Genomic DNA, 20,117 nt, shown 5'->3' with positions numbered 1-20,117 from the left:
GTTTTCGAGCGGTTGATTTCTGGTGTTTCGCTCTGATGGGCAGAGATCTCCTAGCAAGGCCTGTGAGTTATAGGAAATATAAGACAGCAGAAGAGAATTGTGAGCCAGAGAGCAAAAGTGGATTTAGTCAGGGGTTGGATAGGTTTGTTAATATAAACATTAAAAAGGGAGTCACACAAAGGGTGTCCCCGCTTGTGTTGTGGCCTGCCCAGCAGTTGGCGGAGCTGGCAGCAGAGTCGGACAATGAGGAGGTTGGGGAGGAATATGGGCCAGTCCTGGAGGCTGAGGAAGGCTTGGACGAGGGCTCTGCGTCAGAGGCAGAGATGGGGCCAGGACAGGCTGGCAGTCATCAGCTGCCTTCAGAGTCGGACAGCAGTGAGGCGGGGGAGCAGCTGGAGCCAGTTCCCAGTCTGCGCACGCACAGAGCTGCCAAAAGAAAAGATCAATTAGGAACTAAGAGTCGACGTGGGAGGAAGGCCACAGGTGGACGGTGAATGGCCCCTCCCAAAGAAGAGCAAAAGGGGAGGGGGCTTTTGCAGGAAACACTTTGTTCATTGCAGCAGGGTGAAGATCTGTCTGTGCATCTCAGAGACTCTGTGCCGAGACCTTCCTTGTCAGCACTGCTGTTTGGAAATATTTACTTGGCAGCTCTCCAAGGTAGATGAGGTCTGTGCTTCTAATTACACCCTTGAAAGACTGTTGGCCAGGCCTTTGGCTGAAGGTGAACGCAAGAAATGTTACCTTCGTTTAATAAAAAGGGATTTTGCCGGGACAAAGAGTCTGCTTAGTGCTTTTTGGGGGAGCCTAGAACAGCTTGACTCTTGTTGAAGCAGCACAAATATAACACTCTTGAGTTAAAAGTACGAAGGACAGATTGCACACATATCCTTTGTACTTTTAAACTCAGATTGTTGTATTTTCCTGGAAGCAAATCTGTGTGAATTTAGTAGCTTCCCCCGCTCGTGGCGGACCAACTCCAGCAGGTAGGGATTGGGGATAGACCCCTTTTGAACGCCTGCCCGTTCAGGTAGCCCTCGACTTAACAACAGTTCGTTTAGTGACCGTTTGAAGTTACCACAACCCTGGAAAAAAAGGATGTGTTTGTCACACGACTGTTGCAGCATCCATCAGGGTCACGGGATCAACATCCAGACACTTGGCAACTGGTAATTACGACATCTGCAGTGTCCCGGGGTCGTGGGATCCCCTTTTGCAGCCCTCTGACATGCAGAAGTTAATGGGGAAGACGGATTCACTTAACGTCCGTATTACTAACATAACAACTCCAGCAGTGAAGGTCATAAAATGGACCAAATCTCGCTTAACTGTTGCGTAGCAAGAGAGATTTTGGGCTCAATTGGTGGTTGTAAGTCAAGGGCTACCCAGGTAGTCCCAGAATTAAGGTGGTAAGTGGTTGCGGTTGTAAGCCAAAGCCTCATGTGACCAAACCTAATTTTTTTTGACATTTTTTTTGCAGCATGCATTAAACAAAAATCGTTAATGGCGACTTAAAGGCCATTAATTGAACCATTTTCTTCAATGGTTTTTTTTTTTTTTTTTGCTAGAAACTGGAAGGAATTCTATGCAATTGCTGCTAGGGTTAGGGTCAGGATCACAGGATCTAAACCAAATCCAATTAGGCTTATGAATGTCTCTCTCGTGAATGGGACCTTCATAATGGGGTGCACTGTATTTTAATCAGTAGAACCGGAAGGGACCTTGGGAGGCCTTCTAGTCCAACCCCCTGCTCAAGCAGGAGACCCTGTAAGTGTTGGCAAACCTTTTCGGCACCGAGTGCTGAAACAGGAGTGTGCCTGCATGCGTGGGAAAGCACTGGAAACCGGAAGAGCAGCTTCTCGGTGTGCATGAGGGAGGGTCAGAAACTGGAGGAGCGTGCACGCATGAAAACCAGCTAGCCAATGCACACGCACACGCTGGAACCTAGAAGAGCAACAGGCGATGGCTGGCGTGCCCGGAGAGATGGCTCTGCATGCCACTTCTGGCACACGTGCCATAAGTTCGCCATCACGGCCCTATACCATTTCAGAGAGGTGGCTGTCCAGTCTTTTCTTAAAAGTCTCCTGTGGTGGAGCACCTACCACACGCCATGTCTAATTCTACTCCGGCCAACTTGCCGCGGGGCAAGAGTTACACTAAATATTGAAGAAATGGTGCAACGAAATCATTAAAGCAAGGATGCCAAAAGAGGGATGAAACAAAATGTGAATGACGAAAATTAAAATACTTTTTAATTATTATTTTTTTAAAAAACCACATTAAATTGAATTATTGAATTGTCCTCTGGCGAGTTGGCCGTGGAGAGTTGGCCGTGGAGTGTTGTCCCTTTCCAGTAGTTGAACCACGTCTTCCTGCCTTCTGAATGTATGGCTAAGATTCATCAGTAGTTGCCAGCTACAGCCCAGGGTTTTATCCATTTAAAAAATATTTAATAAAACGGCCTTTCAGCCTGCAACAAGGTGCTGATTCAGAAAGACTTTTTCAGTACGTGGTCTTTAGTTTCCGATCGCGTCTTCTGCTTAGCTCTTATCTTTATTCCACATACCACTCCCTCCAGCCGGTTACCTGGGCGACCTGTTAGTGAGGGTCTTGCTGCTTTGGGGGCGAGGGCGTCCGTTGAACGTCAAAGGTTGCTTTCGAACTCTTCTGCAATCTTCTCCACTTCTTCATCATGCTTCTCTACTTCAGCGGCCTCCTCCACTTCTTCAACCGCTTCCAGCCGAGGAGCCGCGGTGGAGCCGATGGTCTGTTTGGATTCGCTTTTGTGGTTCTTCTCCCGTTCGGATCGGTGCTCTGACTTTTGCTCGCCCGTGCTCCGCGAACTCTCTCCGTTCTTCCCGACGGACGTGGCCGAAATCGCTCTGATTTTGCCGGGCTGCACCCATATGTGACTTAAAACCTCCTCGATGCGCAACCGTCGGGACACGTCGGGTTGAAGCATGCGATAAATGAGATCCTTGCATTCGATGGTCAGGTTTTTGGACTTGGGGAAATGCACCCTGTGCTCCTTCTGCAACCGTAACATTTTCCGGATGTTCGAGTCGTCGTAAGGCATGGAGCCACAGACCATGATGTAGAGGATAACACCCAGACTCCACATGTCGTAAATTTTGGGCTCGTAAGGGATTCCCTGTAAGACCTCCGGGGCGGCGTAAGCAGCAGAACCGCAGAAGGTTTTGCTGTAAATAACTTTGCCGTCTTCGTCCCGAACCAGGCGCTTGGCGAAGCCAAAGTCCGAAAGTTTAATGTGGTAATCTTTGTCCAGGAGATTTTCGCACTTCAAATCCCGATGCACGATGTCGCTGTCGTGGCAGTATTTAATAGCGGCGCCCAGCTGACGGAACATCTTGCGAGCGATGTCTTCGGGCATCTCCCCTTTCAGCTTGATGAATTCTAACAAGTCACCCTGGACACCGAGCTCCATCACAATGTAGACTTTGCCATTGGAGGTCTCGAAGATCTCGTAGGTTTTGATGATGGAGTGGTGGTTGACTTTGGCCAAGATATCTATTTCTCTAGGGAGAAACCGCTCCAAGAAATCGGGAGGCGCTTTCTTCCGGTCAATGATTTTGATAGCTACATCGAACTTCAGCCGTTCCGAGAAGGCAGATTTCACTTTGGCGTATGACCCTTCCCCTAAATTCCCGCCCATGATGTAGCCCCTTTTTTTAAGGATAGCAGCATCGTCCATGATGCTGTAGGCTGTGGTTATGAGAAGTTTGGTCACATGGTTGACGTATGCGTTCAGACATTTATTGTCTGTTCCATGGCATGTGGTCATCAGGAGATTCTCCGTTTCCTGCTCTGGAAGCCCTTGGTGGCTACTTGGAATGGAACCTTGGGCATTGTTTAAAGGATGCTGTTTCCATGTGACGTCATAAAGCCGAGAGAAATACTGGACAAATTGATCTCCATTGTTTGGACCCAGGTAGCTTCGAAGCCAATGGCAAGAGGGTTCTTGCTCAGCCTCATTGGGACGAGGGGATAGAAGGGGAACTCGTGAGATTTGCAGATGACACCAACCTGGCGGGAATACTCCAGAATATAGTCTCAAAATCCAGCAGTATCTCAGCAGACTTGAACATTGGGCCCTATCTTAACAAAATAAAATTCAGCGTAGACAAAAGTAAGGTTTTACACTGAGGCAAGAAAAACCAAATGCAAAGCTATAGTAGAGGTGGTACCTGGCTCAATAGTAGTAACTGAGAGGGATCTTGGAGTCCTAGTGAACAATTACTTCAATATGAGTGAGAATTGTCCTGCCAACACAATCCTAGGCTGCATTAACATAAGGAATAGAAGCAAGATCACATGAAGTGTTAATACCATTTTATGAAACCTTGGTAATAAGGCCACACTTGGAATACTGCATCCAATTTTGGTCACCATGATGTAAAAAAGACGTTGAGACTCTAGAAAGAGTGCAGAGAAGAGCAACAATGATGATTAGTGGACTGGAGGCTAAAACTTGAAGAACAGTTTCAGGAATTGGGTATGAGCAATGAAAAGGGCTGCACAAAGAAGAAAGGGTCAAGCTATTCTCCAAAGCACTGAAGGATGGACAAGAAAGAATGGATGGAAACTGATCAAGGAGAGAAGCAACTTAGTCCTAAGGACTAATTGTCCTGACAGAACAATTAACCAGTGGAACAACTTGCCTCCAGAAGTTGTGAATGCTCCAACACTGGAAGTTTTAAAGAAGAGATTGAACAACCATTTGTCTGAAGTGGTATAGTGTTTCCTGCCTGAGCTCGGGGACGGATTAGATGATCTCCAAGGCCCCTTCAAACTGTTATTCTGTTAAAGCTGAGAGAAATAATGGGAGAATTGAGCTCCATTGCTGGGAGCCAGATAATCTCCAAGCCAAAGGCAGGAGCACTTTTGTTTGGCCTCATTTGAAGTAAACCATCTTTAAATGTTCACAGAAATTTTAAAGATCTCATTCCATGCTTCTTCTTCTTTTTTTTTGCTTGCTTTTAAATTCTGGTGTACTCCAAAGAGAAGGACGCTTGCAATGTTCTGTGTGAAAAATATCTTGATTTCCTTCAAATTGGCTTTTAAAGATTTGCTGTTTAATTGATTGGTTTATAATGATGGAGAGGGGAATTACCTCCCTGTATTTGCTCAAATATCTCCCTGTATTTGCTCAAATATATTTGCTCTGGATTATCTTCTCAAGATTGAATTTGGCTGGCTTGTAAATTCTGAGAAGAACTGATGAACTATGTCCAAGAGAAGCGCTGATCTCCATCGTTTAAGTTATTCTGTAGCAATACACCAGATTTTAAAAGTGTCCTCGAATTTGTGACAAACGTTAACAACAGAACAGAATGACAGGTGGGAGGGACCTTGGAGATCTAGTCCAACCCTGTGCTCAACCATTTCATCACTTGTTATATTTAAGCACCTAACCAAGGCTCTCTGCTTTCATTAAAATTGCAAATAAATCATGCCTGTTTTTTGGGAGGGGTGTGTGGAGAGAGGCAGATTACATGAGTCATGAACCCAGACAAATAAAAGTGTAAAAGGAATTTTTGATGTGTACCGTTGGGACTGCCTTTATGGTAAGCTAAAGGTAAAGGTTCCCCTCGCAAATGTGTGCTACTCGTTTCCGGCTCTAGGGGGCGGTGCTCATCTCCATTACAAAGCCGAAGAGCCAGTGCTGTCCAAAGACGTCTCCATGGTCATGTGGCTGGCAGGACTAAACGCTGAAGGCACACAGAAAGCTGTTCCCACCAAAGGGGTCTCTATTTTTCTACTTGCATTTTTTTAAATGTGCTTTCGAACTGCTAGGTTGGCAGAAGCTGGGACAAGGAACGGGAGCTCACTCCGTGATACGGCACTAGGGATTCAAACCGCCAAACTGCCGACCTTTCTGATCGGCATGCTCAGCGTCTTAGCCACTCAGCCACCACATTCCCTAACCATTATGGTACATGACCACAAATTCAAGATGATTTTGAAAGAGTAGATAATGGGTCAGCCTAACCAATGGCCATCAGCCTTCATGGTTCTGGGCTATCTCCAGGATCATAAGAAACATCTTTTAAATACCAGATAACACTGGAAGAGAAAGATTAGCTCACGAGGTGTACAAACTTTCACCCTGCATCTGATCAGTGAGCCTGTTGTACAAGTAGTCCTTGACTTATAACAGTTCATTTAGCGGCCGAAGTTACAACGGCACTGAGAAAGGGGACTTATGACCGTTTCTTGGCACGTGTGAGACTTTCTCCCTCAATGCAAATAAACAAACTCCACTTATATTGCATACGCTTAAATTTCTCAGGGCTTGCGTCATCTTGTGCAGGCGTTGTGCCTTCACACATTGCCTTTCAGTCTTGCCAAAATCATGTGGTGACACCAACTTTTTCTTCTGAGCCATGGTGGCGCAGTGGTTAGAGTGCAGTACTGCAGGCTACTTCTGCCGACTGTCGGCTGCCTGCAGTTTGGCCGTTCAAATCTCACCAGGCTCAAGGTTGATTCAGCCTTCCATCATTCTGAGGTTGGTAAAATGAGGACCCAGGTTGTTGGGGGCCATAAAACTGGCTCTGTAAACCACTTAGCGAAGGCTGGAAAACACTGTGAAGTGATATATAAGTCGAAGTGCTATTGCCCTTCCTTCCTTCCTTCCTTCCTTCCTTCCTTCCTTCCTTCCTTCCTTCCTTCCTTCCTTCCTTCCTTCCATCCATCCATCCATCCATCCATCCATCCATCCATCCATCCATTGTGCACTGGTTAGAAAGCAGCATTGCAGGCTGACTCTGCCCACTGCCAGCCATTCGATCCTGACCAGCTCAAGGTTGACTCAGCCTTCCATTCTTTGTAGGTGGGTAAAATGAGGACCCAGATTGTTGGGGGCAATTATGCTGACTCTGTAAACCGCTTAGAGTGGGCTGTAAAGCACTGTGAAGCGGTGTATAAGTCTAAGGGCTGTTGCTATTCTCTTTGCTAAGCCCCAGGTGCAGTGCCTGAATTTCTGTGGCACTGTTCCCAGGCAATGGAGCCACTGTTCGTATTAGTGACATGCTGTTGGGAAGGAAGGGGTAACCCAGTGCGTCTCAAACTGACCCCTTTAAAAGTCTGTGAAGATTCTCAGTCGTCCAGGTCATGGTTGTCCCAAAGGTGATTTTTCAAAAGGCAGCTGGCCTTTCTTGGTTTTTTTCCATTGAAAATGTTTTCACTTCTCATCCAAGAAGCTTTTTCAGTTCTGACTGTATGGTGGAGGACGAAAGGACTCTCAGAGGGAGTGCTAACAACCAGATGACTGCAAAGAATATAAATCCATCCATTCTCACCCGTTCAGTCAGAACTGAAGAAGTGTCTGGGATGAGAAGTGAAATGTCTTCAAGGAAAAACAAAGTAAGTCCAGTTGCCTTTTGAATGAGCACCTTTGAGGATTGACCGCTTAAAAACATGTGGCCTTCAATTCCCAGAATTCCCTAACCTGGATGCTTTTCCTTATCCTATTTATATTAGCTTGGGTATCTCTCTGGCTTCCCATTTCTATTGAATTCTGAGATAAGACATCATAATAGTGGTCGGGAGTATTAGATATATTTGCTACCTGGACTTATGTATTAAAAGGGCAGGATAAAAATATAATAATGATCATGAGCAAAGAAGCACAGGTAGCCAGGCAGATGGTGACTGATAATGAGGAATGGCAGGAGGGATGAGGAAGAGGAGGAGGAGGAGGAAGAGGGAATGGAAGAGGAGGAGAAGGACTAAGAAGATAAGGAGAAGAAAGAGGAGGATGAAGAGAAGGAAGACAAGAGGAACTAAGAAGAGAAGGAAAAGGACTAAGAAGGAGAAAGAGAAAGATTAAGAAAAGGAGAAAGAGGACGAGGAGATGGAGATGGAGGAGGAAAAGGACTAAGAAGAGGAGGAGGAGGAAGAGGAAGAGAAGATGGAGGAGAAGGACTAAGAAGAGGAGGAAAAAGAGAAGAAGAGGAGAAAAAATGAAGAAGAGGAGGAGAAGGACTAAGATGAGGAGAAAGAGGAGGATGAAGAGAAGGAAGATGAGAACGACTAAGAAGAGGAGGAGGAGGAAGAGGAGAAGGAAGAAGAGAAGGAGAAGGACTAAGAGGAGCAGGAATTGTATAATGGCCTGATAATGGGAGTAAAAAATGAGTAGGGTGCCAAGCATTTTCAGAAACCAGATTGAGAAATTAAAAAGAAAACCCAGATGATTGCGCTACTGTGTTGTTGCTAAGAAAACCAAAAATAAAGTCTCCAGGATTCAAGCTGGACTCAAGGGAGACTTTACCATTTTATATGTTCATTTTAAAACAATCACGCAGAGGCCATTTACATACCTTGGGGCTTTCTTTGTTTTGTTTTTGACAGAAGCTGCTAAATGAAAAGTGTAAATAAATCCACCCCGTCCCCCAAAAAAGCACAAGACGTTGGCTGATTCTATAAACAGACGGGTCTTCGGCCTCTTAGAGGTGATAGAGTAGATTTTATGGTAGCATAAACACCAGTTTATTTAGACCACGGTTCAAGATAGTTCGCATCCCCCCCCCCTTCCAATCTTTCATTTGGAGAAGATTTAACCGCCGGGGGGGGGGCACTCATTCTGATTTTGTGCTAATAAGAAATATAGAAATATGGAGTTGTTAGAGGCCCTGGATCTTCCAAACTAAGGTGAAAGGGCTTCACACTTCCTGTTTGCCCCATCCAACCTTTTGTCTCTTTGCAAAACCTAGAACACAGCCTTTTCAAAAGAAATCATTGAATTTGGCAGAATTGGGAACCAATTTTTGGGGGAGGGGGGAGATAATTCGAGAGGACGTCTTCCTTTCAGAGGGAAGTCCTTTGCATCTCCTCCGAGAGATTGTCCAGATTCTCTAGATCCTCGTGCCGTATTTCTTTTTCCACTTGCTCGTTATCCGAAGGCTGCAGGCCGCTTTCCTTCCCAAAGAGGGATCGGATCTGGCTGTGCTGCTGCGAACATTCCCCCGGTTTGATCAGCACGGAGTCCGAAACGGCTTTGGGTTCCTGCATCCAGTTGTGCATCAAAACCTCGTCGATGCAGAGCCGTCGAGTCACGTCGGGCTGAAGCATGTGGTAGATGAGGTCCTTGCATTCCACCGAGAGGATTTTGGACCGGGGGAAATGGACTCTGTGTTCCTTCTGAAGCTTGAGCATCTTTTTAATGTTGGACTCGTCATAAGGCATGGAGCCACAGACCATGATGAACAGCACAACGCCCATGCTCCAGATGTCGTAAACCTTGGGCTGGTAAGGGATGCCCTGGAGCACTTCGGGCGCGGCGTAGGCCGCGGAGCCACAGAAGGTTTTGCTAAGGATGACCCGCCCGTCATCGTCCCGAGACAGGCGTTTGGAGAAGCCGAAGTCTGTCAGTTTGATGTTGTACTCTTTATCCAGAAGCAAGTTCTCGCATTTCAGGTCCCGGTGGACGATGTCCAGCTCGTGGCAATATTTAATGGCGCTGGCTAACTGGTTGAACATCTTGCGGGCGATCTCTTCGGGAATGGCTCCCTTCTTCTTGATAAACTCCAACAGGTCTCCTTGGACGCCCAGCTCAGTGACGATGTACACTTTCCCTTCGGAGGTCTCGAAGATTTCATAGGTCTTGACGATGGCGTGGTGCTTCACCCTGGCCAACATCTCAATCTCTCGGGGGAGGAACCTCTCCAGGAAGTCTCGGGGAGCTTTCTTCTTGTCGATGATCTTGACCGCCACGTTACACTTCAGACGTTCGGAATAGGCAGACTTCACTTTTGCGTACGAACCCTCTCCGAGGTTGATCCCCATAATGTAGCCTCTCTTTTTAAGGACCTCGGCATCATCCATCGTCTCTTGAGGCAACCCCGAGGAGCTTCAAGTTGATAGGGCATCACCTACCCCAGCTGCCCACTTTCCGTCCAGATTTCAGAATGGTCTTTCTCTCCTTAAGTTGAAGGCAGCAGAATTCTTAACATCCTTCCATGATGTCACAAAGCCAAGCCATGTTTGGTCCTTGACTGAAGATACACCACTTAACGTGGAAGCAAACAAGAGTCATGGTTGACATGTTGGAGAAGGGATGAACTTCCTAAGTGTATGTATCTATAGATATGGTCTCCTTTTGCTGTTCTCTGTCTTCTGCATCCCCGAACTTTTGTTTTAGAACTCTAGAGGTGGGGAGGACCAAACTACCCACGATCCACTATAATCTTACTTTTCTTTTGGTGTGTGTGTGTGTGTGTGTGTGTGTGTGTTTTAAAAAAATATTTTAGTGCCCATTGATATCAAGCGAGGGCATGAAATTGGTTTGACCTGGAAAAGACTGAAGCATCGGTTCCTTTTGTCGATGGCAGGGATACCTCCTGCTCACTTGAGTTTTAGACACTGGAACCCAAATTGGGTTGAGGGCTGTACTTGGTTTGAACAGCATCACATTCACAGAACTGGAGGGACTGATGTAAGGATAACAAATAGTAACACAAAACAAGGGCCTAGCCCAAAAAGAATTGAAATATTTTGACACTGCATGTCTACAGAAATCCTCAGGCATCCAGGTCACGGTTGTCCCAAAGGTGCTTTTTCAAGAGGCAACTTTGTTTTTTTTCCCTTGAAGGCCTTTCACTTCTCATCCAAGAAGCTTCTTCAGTTCTGAGTGAATGGTGCATAATGGAAGGATTGATATTCCTTGCAGTCAAGTGTTCCTTAGCGCTCTTGGGTGAATCTCTCTGCTAACAACCAGAAGCCTGCAAGGAATAAAAATCCTTCTATTCTGCACCATTCAGCAAAACCTGAAGAAGCTTCTTGGATGAGAAGTGAAATGTCTTCAAGGAAAAACAAAGTCCAGTTGCCTCTTGAAAAAAGCACCTTTGCGCCATTTTGATACTACCAATAGATTTTAAAGCTTTGTAAAAATAGGTAGATGAGATGTAACTGAGCTTGAAAGAGGTTGGTACTACACCCCAAATCTACACATTTTCACTTTTTGAATAAGTTTCAATGGCTGTTTATATATTTTATTTCTTTGGTGTTCCTCAGTAACCTAGTCTTTCAGAGCTGTAGGCTCATTTAATTGTGTTGTCTGTGTGTGGTTTTTTTTTACCATTTGGCATTAAGGTTCTTTTTCATGGAGGTTGTGCAAATGTTCATTGCATTTACATTTGCGTTCAGTTAGAAATTACACTGGGAATTTTGGCGAACCGAAGACCAGAGTTTGAATCCAAAAGAATCTGTAAAATCACCCAGAATTTGCTCTGGAGAGAACAGTCCATGGTTCTGACTTCGTATTGTCATCCAGCTTTTATAAACAGAGGTGGGATTCTACAGGTTTGCACCTATTCGCTAGAACCGGTTGTTAACATTCTAAGCAGTTCGGAGAACCGGTTGTTAGAAGAAATGACTGGCCTAATCCTGTAAGGAGGGCAGGAAGGAAACATTCTGGTGTTGCTTACAGAAACTGTCTCTCCGTTAACCCTTATTACATTCTTGGCAGGACTAGACTTCCTGTCTCTGGAACTTCTCTGGAGTTTTTCCCCCTCCTTTGCTGGTACTTTGCTTGTGTGGAGTGACCATTCAAAGTTACAATGGCACTGAAAAAAGGGACTTATGATCATTTTCCACACTTACGACTGTTGCAGCATCCCCACAGTCATGAGAGGCCAGGCGAGGAGATGCGTGCCTTGTTGTGAGTGATATTGACTGGGCCACGCCCAGCCAATAACATGACCACCAAGCCACACCCACCAACTAAGCCACGCCCACATAACTGGTTGTTAAAATATTTGAATCCCACCCCTGGTAGGAACTTAACGCTGGGCCTATATTTTATGAGGTCAGTAGGTCTTCATTTTTTCACGTCATGGCTGTGAATCAACACTTTTGTCACAAACACAGTTCAGCAGCTCCTTGACTTAGGTATTACAATTGGGACCAGAATTCCAAGGTGGTCTTGCTTAACGAAGTATCTTGCACCCAATGTTGACATTTTTGCCACCGTTGTTAAGCGAATCCCTCCAATTGAGTCACACTTTTGGGAAGGGAATCTGGTGTCCCCTATTGACCTCATGTCAGATCTGCTCCCACAGGTATCCTGCCATAAAAAAAAAGGATGAAAGGGGGAAGAGGGAGGGCAAAAGGTAAAAGGGCAATAAAGCTTTGTGTGTACATGATAGGAAATCTGGAGGGGGGAATAGCAGGTGATAAGGACCAGAACAGCAGGATCCTGTTTGTACCTGCATCCCATGAGAAATAGGCAAATTACTCCCCAAACATCTTGGCGAGCTCCGGTTGGGTGGAAAAGGACTGGTCATGCGAGGAGAGATAGGCTGGGGGCAAACCTTATTTTTCTATCTAGCAAGCAGAGGAGATTTCAGAGCTGGCTTGATTTTACTGCAACCAACATCTTTCGTAAAAAGAACTCTTTGCTTTAGCCAAATGGGAGTCGAGGGTCTTTCCTTCCGAAAGGATCGGATCAGGACAGGTCTGACACTGTCAAGCAGGGGGATCAGGTCACGAATGCCCATCGCACGACCTTAGTTCATAAATCCTTGCCTGTGGCCAAGTTCCCAAATTTCAATCCCGTTGGCGGTGGGGACGCTGCAACGTTCGTCGATGTGAAAACCGGTCATAAGACTTTGCAAGTGTTGTCACTTTCCAACGGTCATGAAACGAACAGCTGTCAAGGGAACTATTTCCTGCAGAAGGCAGGAACAAAAATCCGTACGGCAACAGTTCAGCCCTGGTAGTTTTCTTTCCTTAAGTTTCCTTTCAAGGAGAAATGCGCGCAGTTGGAACCAAAGTTGCATACCAATGAGGCACAGCCCATCTCCTTGATGGTACATCAAAGCTTTGATAAACAGACCTGTGAAGGGGAAGGGATTTTTTTTAAGAAAGCCAACCATTCCAGCTTGGAGTGTCTCAGACAGCTCCTGGGAGGAGAGCTTTGAAATGTCCACCGTCCTAGATAATGAGGAACATTTGCTGTGTCTCTGCAGGGAGAAGCTAAATCTTTCCTGTTAAAGGTGACATTTCTTCTCCATTAAGTTTTGCAAAATTATTCGGAAGGGACCTTGGATTAAAGGGAGAGCCGTCGTAAACCCAGCTGCAAAGACACGCAGGCCACCAGAGTGATTTGTCATGGATTTTTGGGTTCTCCAAAAAGCAGTAGCAACATGGTTCAGGAAAGAGCCGTAACTCATGCAATATGCACTCATTAGAAGATTCCAGTTCTAAATTTGTCCTTCGAATCCTGGCTTGGTTGGCCTAGAAGAGAATGACCTGGGTCTTTTTTCCACAGTATGAATTTTTGAAGGTAGTCAGCATTTCAATAACCAACTCCAAACCAATAAACTCCAAGACAAACATTTCCTCAAAGTTCCATTTTATGAGAGTTGTCCTATTGGCAGATCTGAGAAAACCCGTATCTGAGAGTTCCGGGTTTTCCCTTCCCAAAAGAGAAATCAAAGATCCATCCCCCTGCATCCACCAGTCCATCACATCACGGTCCAATCAAATCTTTGTCCCAACTGGAGACTCCATCCTTCCAGTCCCTCCCCTCCAGGTGCAGGGCAACATGTCCTTGACTCTCTGAGAAAATATGATGTGTCTAATCTTCTATCTAACTATTAAATCCCCCCTCCCAAATTCCCAGGCAGCCTCAAGCTTCCAAGTAAAAAAATGGCTTCCAACGCTGACAGAAGGTTGCTCTGAAAATGGAAACGCTACTCAAGGGTTCCTTGCAGGATGAGTAAAGAAGGAGGAAACATCATTAGAACAAACACAATGAAAGCAATTTTGGGTTTTTCTGTATTTTCCCTTTCGTTTTGTTGTTCTCTCTCCTTCCAAGCTTCCTCCCTTATGGCAGGGATGGAGAGAGAACACCCAACTCATAAATTGCCATTTTGGGTCAGAGAAAGTATAGACCAGGGGTCTTCAAATTTGACAGCTTTAAGACCTGTGGAACTCCCAGAATTCCTCCTCCAGTCCTCTTAGCTCAGCAATTCTGGGAGTTGAAGTCAACAAGTCTTAAACTTAACAAGTTGGGAGACCTTTGGTGGACATTTGATTTTAGTTCTTCCATTGAGGGCAAGGATTAAGTCACTAACATAAGTCTCTTGTAATCACTGAGGGGCTTTTAAGAAGAGTGTGGACAGCCATTTGTCTGAAATGGTATAAGGTCTCTTGCTTGACCAGGGGGTTGGACTAGAAGACCTACAGGGTCCCTTCCAACTCTGCTATTCCTTTGGTTTTTTTTTTCCAGTGCCAATGCAACTTCCGACAGTCACTAAACGGATGGCTGTATGTTGAGGGCTTGTAACTGCTTATTTTAGAATTTGGCATCAGGTCCAAAATTCAAGGTTTGGCATTTTGGTTTTTCATTTTCTTCAAAGGCTAAACGGCAAAGAAAGCTGGTCTTTGTCAGGAAACAGATCAAACACACCCTCCATCGTCTTGTTTCCTCAGAAGAGCATTGTAAGGTACGAAACTGATTCTTTTTAAGATGACAGATTAACAGAGTTGGAATGGACCTTGTCAGTCATCTAGTCCAACCCCCTCCACCCAAGCAGACCCTACACCATTTTTGACAGATGTCGGTCCAATCTCTTCTTGAAAGCCTCCAGTGAGGAAACTCCCACAATTTCCAAAGAAGGCAACTTCTGTTCCACGGGTTGATTGCTCTCACTAGTAGAAAATGTCTCCTTATTTCCAGGTTGAATCTCTCTTTGATTAGTTTCCATCCATTATTCCTTGTCTGGCCTTCAGGTGTTTTGGAAAATAGTTTGACCCCTTCCTCTCTGGGGCAGCCCCTCAAATATTGGAAGACTGCTATCCTGTCTCCCTGGGTCCTTCTCTTCCCTAGACTAGCCAGGCCCAGTTCCTGCAACTGTTCATCATATGTTTTAGCCTCCTGTCCCCTAATCATCCTGGTTGCTCTTCTCTGCACTCTTTCTACAGTCTCAACATCTTTTTGATAGTGTGGTGACCAAAACCGGAAGCAGTATGCTAGGTGTGGCTTTATAGAGTGGTATTAGTACCTCCCTTGATTGAATCCCTCTGTCACTGCTTAAACTTAAAACTTAGGATTGCATTGGCTTTTTTGGCTGCCACCACACTCATATTTAACTGGTTAGCTCATATTTAACTGGTTGTCCACTAAGACTCCAAGATCCCTCTCACAATTAGTGAGAACGATCAACCGGTGAAACAGAAGTTGCCTTCGGAAGTTGTGGGCGCTTCATGATCACTGGAAGCTTTCAAGGAGAGACTGGACTGCCATCTGTCAGAAATGGTGTAGGATCTCCTGTTTGGATGGGGGGTTGGATTAGATGACCTACAGGGTCCCTTCCAACTCTGTTAATCTAACCCTTTAAGTTACTGCTATGAAACCTGGTTTCACCCAGTCTGTAGGTATACTTTTGGTTTTTCTTGCCTAAGTGTAAGATGTTGCTTTTCCCTACACCGAATTTTGTTTTGTTGGATAGGGCCCAGTGTTCAAGTCTGTCGTAACTTCAAACCAGTGGTTTGAACCAATTCTACTGGTTTGGCCCGGTTCTGCCGAGCCAGTAGCACCGATGAGCAGCAGACACCGAACCGTTTCTCTCCAATACTCTGCTGTTTGGCCCAACAGCCCACCTGGACTCCCATATTCACCTTTATTCCCTGTATAGCTGCTTTGCGCAGCACACACAAGCGCCACGCGGCAGCTGCTGAAGCAACCAGGAGAGTGCAGGCTTGCAGGAGGTGAGTTGGAATGCCTCTGCGCCTGTGCAAAGTGCACTTTTGGCGCGCGTGTGCACGCAAAGTATGTGCACGTGCGCAAAGTGTGCCCACCAAGCCACGCCCACCAAACCGGTGGTAAATTTTTTTGAAACCCACCCCTGCTTCCAACGGTCACTAAATGAAACCGTTGTGCATCCAGGACTCCCTGTGCACATGAAATAAAATAAAATAATAAGGAGAACACTGCCAAGGGCTGCTGAAGGAAAAGATTTTTTTTTTTTCGGGTTTACTGCATTCTGCAAAGCAATAAGTATTCCGGATAACATTTTTAGGTTTGCACTTTACCATCTTGGCTAATCTCGCAACTTGAAGGGCTTTAGGTGCTTGCCTTGCACCCAAGGGTGGTTGAGGACCTCTTCGATTCGTAGACGGTGGGAGACATCCGGCTGCAGCATGTGGAAAATCAAGTCTTTGCACTCCAGGCTGAGAAACTCGGGAAAAAGGATGCGATGTTCCTTCTGCAGGCGCAGCATCCGTTTGACGTTCGAATCGTCGTAAGGCATGAACCCGGAGACCATCACGTACAGGATCACCCCTAGGCTCCACATGTCGTAAACTTTGGGGTGGTAAGGAATCCCTTGGATCACCTCCGGAGCAGCGTAAGCGGCCGAGCCACAAAACGTCTCGCTGGGCACGATTTTCCCGTTGCCGTTTCGGAAACAGCGCTTGGAAAAGCCGAAATCCGACAGCTTGACGTTCATGTCCTTGTCGAGGAGAATGTTGTCGCACTTCAGGTCGCGATGGACCACGTCTAAGTCGTGGCAATATTTGACGGCGCAACACAGCTGGCGGAACATCCGGCAGGCCACTTCTTCGGGCAGGCCCCGGTTGCTCTTAATGAACTCCAACAAGTCCCCCTGGATGCCAAGCTCCATCACGATGTAGACTTTCCCCGCCGTCTCGAAGATCTCGTAGATTTTGATGATGGAGCAGTGGTTCACGGTGGACAAGATCTCCAGCTCCCGAGGGAGGAACTTCTCCAAGAACTCGTTGGGAACTTTCCTCCGGTCGGTGATTTTCACCGCCACGTTGATCTTCAGGCGCTCCGAGTAAGCCGACTTCACTTTGGCGAAGGAGCTCTCGCCCAAGGTGTTGCCCAAAATGTAACCCTTTTTCTTAAGCACAGCAGCATCGTCCATGATGCCAAGGGTGGGGCGTGCCAACCTCCCATCTGAACTGCCATTTAGTGGTACATTCCTTGAAGGGGCTCCAGGCTAGGCTGGGGCTTAGGTCTCCCAGCAGTGTTTTGAAGAGGTCATCAGGTGACGTCATAAGGGGCCACACTGGAAGGATGTTTATTAAGGGCCTTGGGTAGGGAAACACACAAGGATGGCATGGGGGGTGGGTGTCCTTCACGAAACAAGTAGAACTCACGGCCTTGTGAGAAGGACAGTTGCTGGAATTGGGGGTGTCTAGTTTAATGAAAAGAAGGCTTTAGGGGGGTATCCTGCCTCTGTCGGAATCTGACTTAGAGGGGGAAGCCGAACAGCTGACAGGGAGTGTGGGAGTGTGGCTCCTTTGGCTGTGGAAGAAACTGGGAAGGGCAAAGTCCGGCTGGGCAGAGCAGGGGAGAGGTAGAGCAAGGGAAAGGAAATTCAGAGGAAGACCTAGGCCCACCCCCCTCTTCATCCTAGGGCACGCAGGGAGGAACGGAGAAGGGAGCAATATCAGTTGCGTGGCTTATGGGGGGAGGAAAGGGCCCTGATTCCCTTCATTAGCTGCAGCTGGGAACACAGTGTATAAAAGAGGAAGCTGCGCACAGCAAGTTGTTGGGAGCAAACGTGAATTTATCTTGTATCGTCATGGCTTATCTGCGTTCCTGGTATCTTCCCAAACTGTGTGAGTTTTGCTATGCTTTCAAGCCTGAAATTCCATCTCCTGCCCTGTAAAGTTAATTACTTCAGCTTGGTTTGTTTGGATTTTTAGTTACAGTTTGTATGTAATCTTGTTTTGGACGGAATTTTCTACAGTTAGAGGCTGTTGCTGGGAGAGTTTTTCTCCAGCCAAAGGTAACCTGGACATTGGGGGGCAAAGTTGGAGATAATTAAAGGGTCTCGTTGCTTATTTGACTGTGTTGCTTTTGTGCCATGCCCCTTTGGGTCATCAGAGGGTGACAGGATAGCCTTCCAGTATTTGAGGGGCTGACCCAAAGAAGAGGGGGGGTCAACTTCTTTTCCAAAGCCCCAGAAGAAGCAATGGATGGAAACTAATCAGGGAGAGAAGCAACCTGGAATTAAGGAGAAACTTTCTAACAGGACGATTAGCCAGTGGAACAGATTGCCTTCAGAAGTTGTGGGTGCTCCATCACTGGAGGCTTTTAAGAAGAGATTGGACAGCCCTTTGAATGGGATGGTATAAGATCTCCTGCTTTAGACTAGAAGACCTCCAAGGTCCCTTCCAGATCTATTCTGATTGATTGAACCTATGTTCCCATCATAGTCCTGCAAAGGTGTGCCAGAAAAAGGCTGGATTTGTGTTTTTGGCTGCTCACTCTACATTTAACCAGAGACAAGACAAGTGATGACATTTCTTGCACATTATAATTATAGTGAGCTGTTTCAAAGGAGAGTTGGACAACCTATTCTCCAAAGAGACCGGACAGACATTTCTCCGGGATAATATAGTGTCCCCTGTTTGAGCAGGGAGGGGTTGGACTAGAAGACCTCCAAAGTCCCTTCCAACTCGGGTCATGAAAAACCACCAAGCTCAGAGAGCACCAAGGATCTCATTCTTCAACCCTGAGCTATACACATTCTCTTCTATCGTGCACCAAGGTAATTTTATTATCACGGGTGTTGGAACCTCAGCAGCGGAAGAGAAACACGGAACTAAAACTGTTAATGACTTGAAGCGAAATTTGTTTTAACAAGGATATAGCGAAAACGAAGTATTTTGTGAGAAAGGGGAATAAAATTTCAGCCATGGCATAATTCGTTTCACACTTATTAATCCAGACTTGAGAGTTCTGGAAACTTGGTGAATTGCTTTAAAACATTAGAGAGAGAAAAATACGTTGTAAAAACAGGTGGGAAAACAGTGGCCTTTCTGCTAGTTTTTTTCCCCCCAAAGAAGCTAATTTATGGTTTGTTTCCTTACTTGGGAAAATAAGACATTCCCCAAACCCAATTCCATCAAATAAGAAATACGTTCATGAAAAGGAACTCAGTGAAAACATTCCATTTTTTTTTTTTCTGGTGGGAAGGCACCAATTTATTTCAGCAGAGATGATGGCTTGGGAATTGGGCAGGGAAATAAATATAAGAATAAACATTACTAATGAAATAACCCAAATGCATGACTTGGATTCTGCCTGATAAAAAGTTCTGGCATTTCCTTCATCACTTTGTTGACAAATCACTTTATAAGTACTCCTCGACTTGCAACCATCCGATTAGTGACTGTCCAACGTTACAATGGCACTGAAAAACGTGATTTATAACCATTTTTCACTCCTACAAACATTGCAGCATTCCCACAGTCACAAAATTCGGATGCTCATATACTGCTCATATTTATGACGGTCACAGTATCATGGGGGAGAAGTGCTGTGGAGCTCTAGCCTCACAATCAGGAGGGTGTGAGTTCGATTCTAGGGAGAGACAGATATTTCTCTCTCTGGGCACAATGAGAATATATCTGCTGAACAAAACTCCGCATTGCTGACAGGAAGGGCATCCGGCCAATAAAACACTCAGCTCCATTCCGTTGCCCAGACTCCATACTGCAAGGGATTATGGGGGTGGTTAAACGAAGATGACAACAGTGTCATCTGGGGTCATGTGATCCCCTAGGGCGACGACCTGGCAAGGGAAGTCCATGGGGAAGCCGGATTCACTTAACGACCAGTTAGCAATTTAACTTTGTGGATCCACTCGAACTGCTTTAAAGCGATTGGCCCCTCTGACGCTTCAGCAATTTGCTCCACCACTGCGTCAGGAGGAGAGGTCGCAAAACGGGGCAAAAAAACCTCACTTCACCACCGCCTCTCTTAGCAAGAAGCATCTCAGGCCCAACTATGGTCAAGTTGAGAAGCATTAGGGTCATTCTTGGGATCGGAACCTACACCTGGCCAGCTTTATTAGAGCTACTTTTCATGCCTGGCCAACCAGCGTAGGGAAGTCCTCGCTTGAACGACCCCTCGCGGTCCATATTGCCTCGCTATCCGCTTTACGACGGGGAGGGGAGGAGCCTGGGGAGCTCCGACTACCACGCCCACCCGCCGCTGCTGCTGCGCGCGCCGCCTCCGCCTTCGCCACGCGCCTATGCAAATTTACACCCTCCCTCCCACCTCCGCCTGGCTCCTCCCCCTCGGGGGTCGCCGATTGGCCCGCGCGGCGGCGGCGGGGGGC

General features: G+C 46.3%; 3 protein-coding genes across 3 annotated transcripts; all 3 read right to left on the bottom strand.

Moving 5' to 3' along the window:
- Positions 1-2,641: 2,641 nt before the first annotated feature.
- Positions 2,642-4,157, bottom strand: LOC113424805 (testis-specific serine/threonine-protein kinase 1-like). The gene has a single exon (XM_026686671.2). The coding sequence runs from the start codon at positions 3,797-3,799 to the stop codon at positions 2,642-2,644; it is 1,158 nt and encodes a 385-aa protein (XP_026542456.2). The 5' UTR covers positions 3,800-4,157.
- A 4,666-nt stretch (positions 4,158-8,823) lies between these two features.
- LOC113424802 (testis-specific serine/threonine-protein kinase 1-like) lies at positions 8,824-9,840 on the bottom strand. The gene has a single exon (XM_026686667.2). The coding sequence runs from the start codon at positions 9,838-9,840 to the stop codon at positions 8,824-8,826; it is 1,017 nt and encodes a 338-aa protein (XP_026542452.1).
- Positions 9,841-16,048: 6,208 nt separating this feature from the next.
- LOC113424803 (testis-specific serine/threonine-protein kinase 2-like) lies at positions 16,049-17,037 on the bottom strand. Its single transcript, XM_026686668.2, has one exon. The coding sequence runs from the start codon at positions 16,905-16,907 to the stop codon at positions 16,062-16,064; it is 846 nt and encodes a 281-aa protein (XP_026542453.1). The 5' UTR covers positions 16,908-17,037; the 3' UTR covers positions 16,049-16,061.
- Positions 17,038-20,117: the final 3,080 nt, after the last annotated feature.

The sequence above is a fragment of the Notechis scutatus genome, chromosome 13 (genome assembly GCF_049901735.1).
Source record: "Notechis scutatus isolate UNSWTSFEM ecotype Mainland chromosome 13, rNotScu1.2, whole genome shotgun sequence".
Classification (NCBI taxonomy): Eukaryota; Metazoa; Chordata; class Lepidosauria; order Squamata; family Elapidae; genus Notechis; species Notechis scutatus.
This window is presented reverse-complemented; position numbering and strand designations above follow the sequence as displayed.

Coding starts and splice junctions, on each gene's coding strand:
- LOC113424805 (XM_026686671.2), bottom strand. CDS start 3,799: ATGACCACATGCCATGGAACAGACAATAAATGTCTGAACGCATACGTC.
- LOC113424802 (XM_026686667.2), bottom strand. CDS start 9,840: ATGGATGATGCCGAGGTCCTTAAAAAGAGAGGCTACATTATGGGGATC.
- LOC113424803 (XM_026686668.2), bottom strand. CDS start 16,907: ATGGACGATGCTGCTGTGCTTAAGAAAAAGGGTTACATTTTGGGCAAC.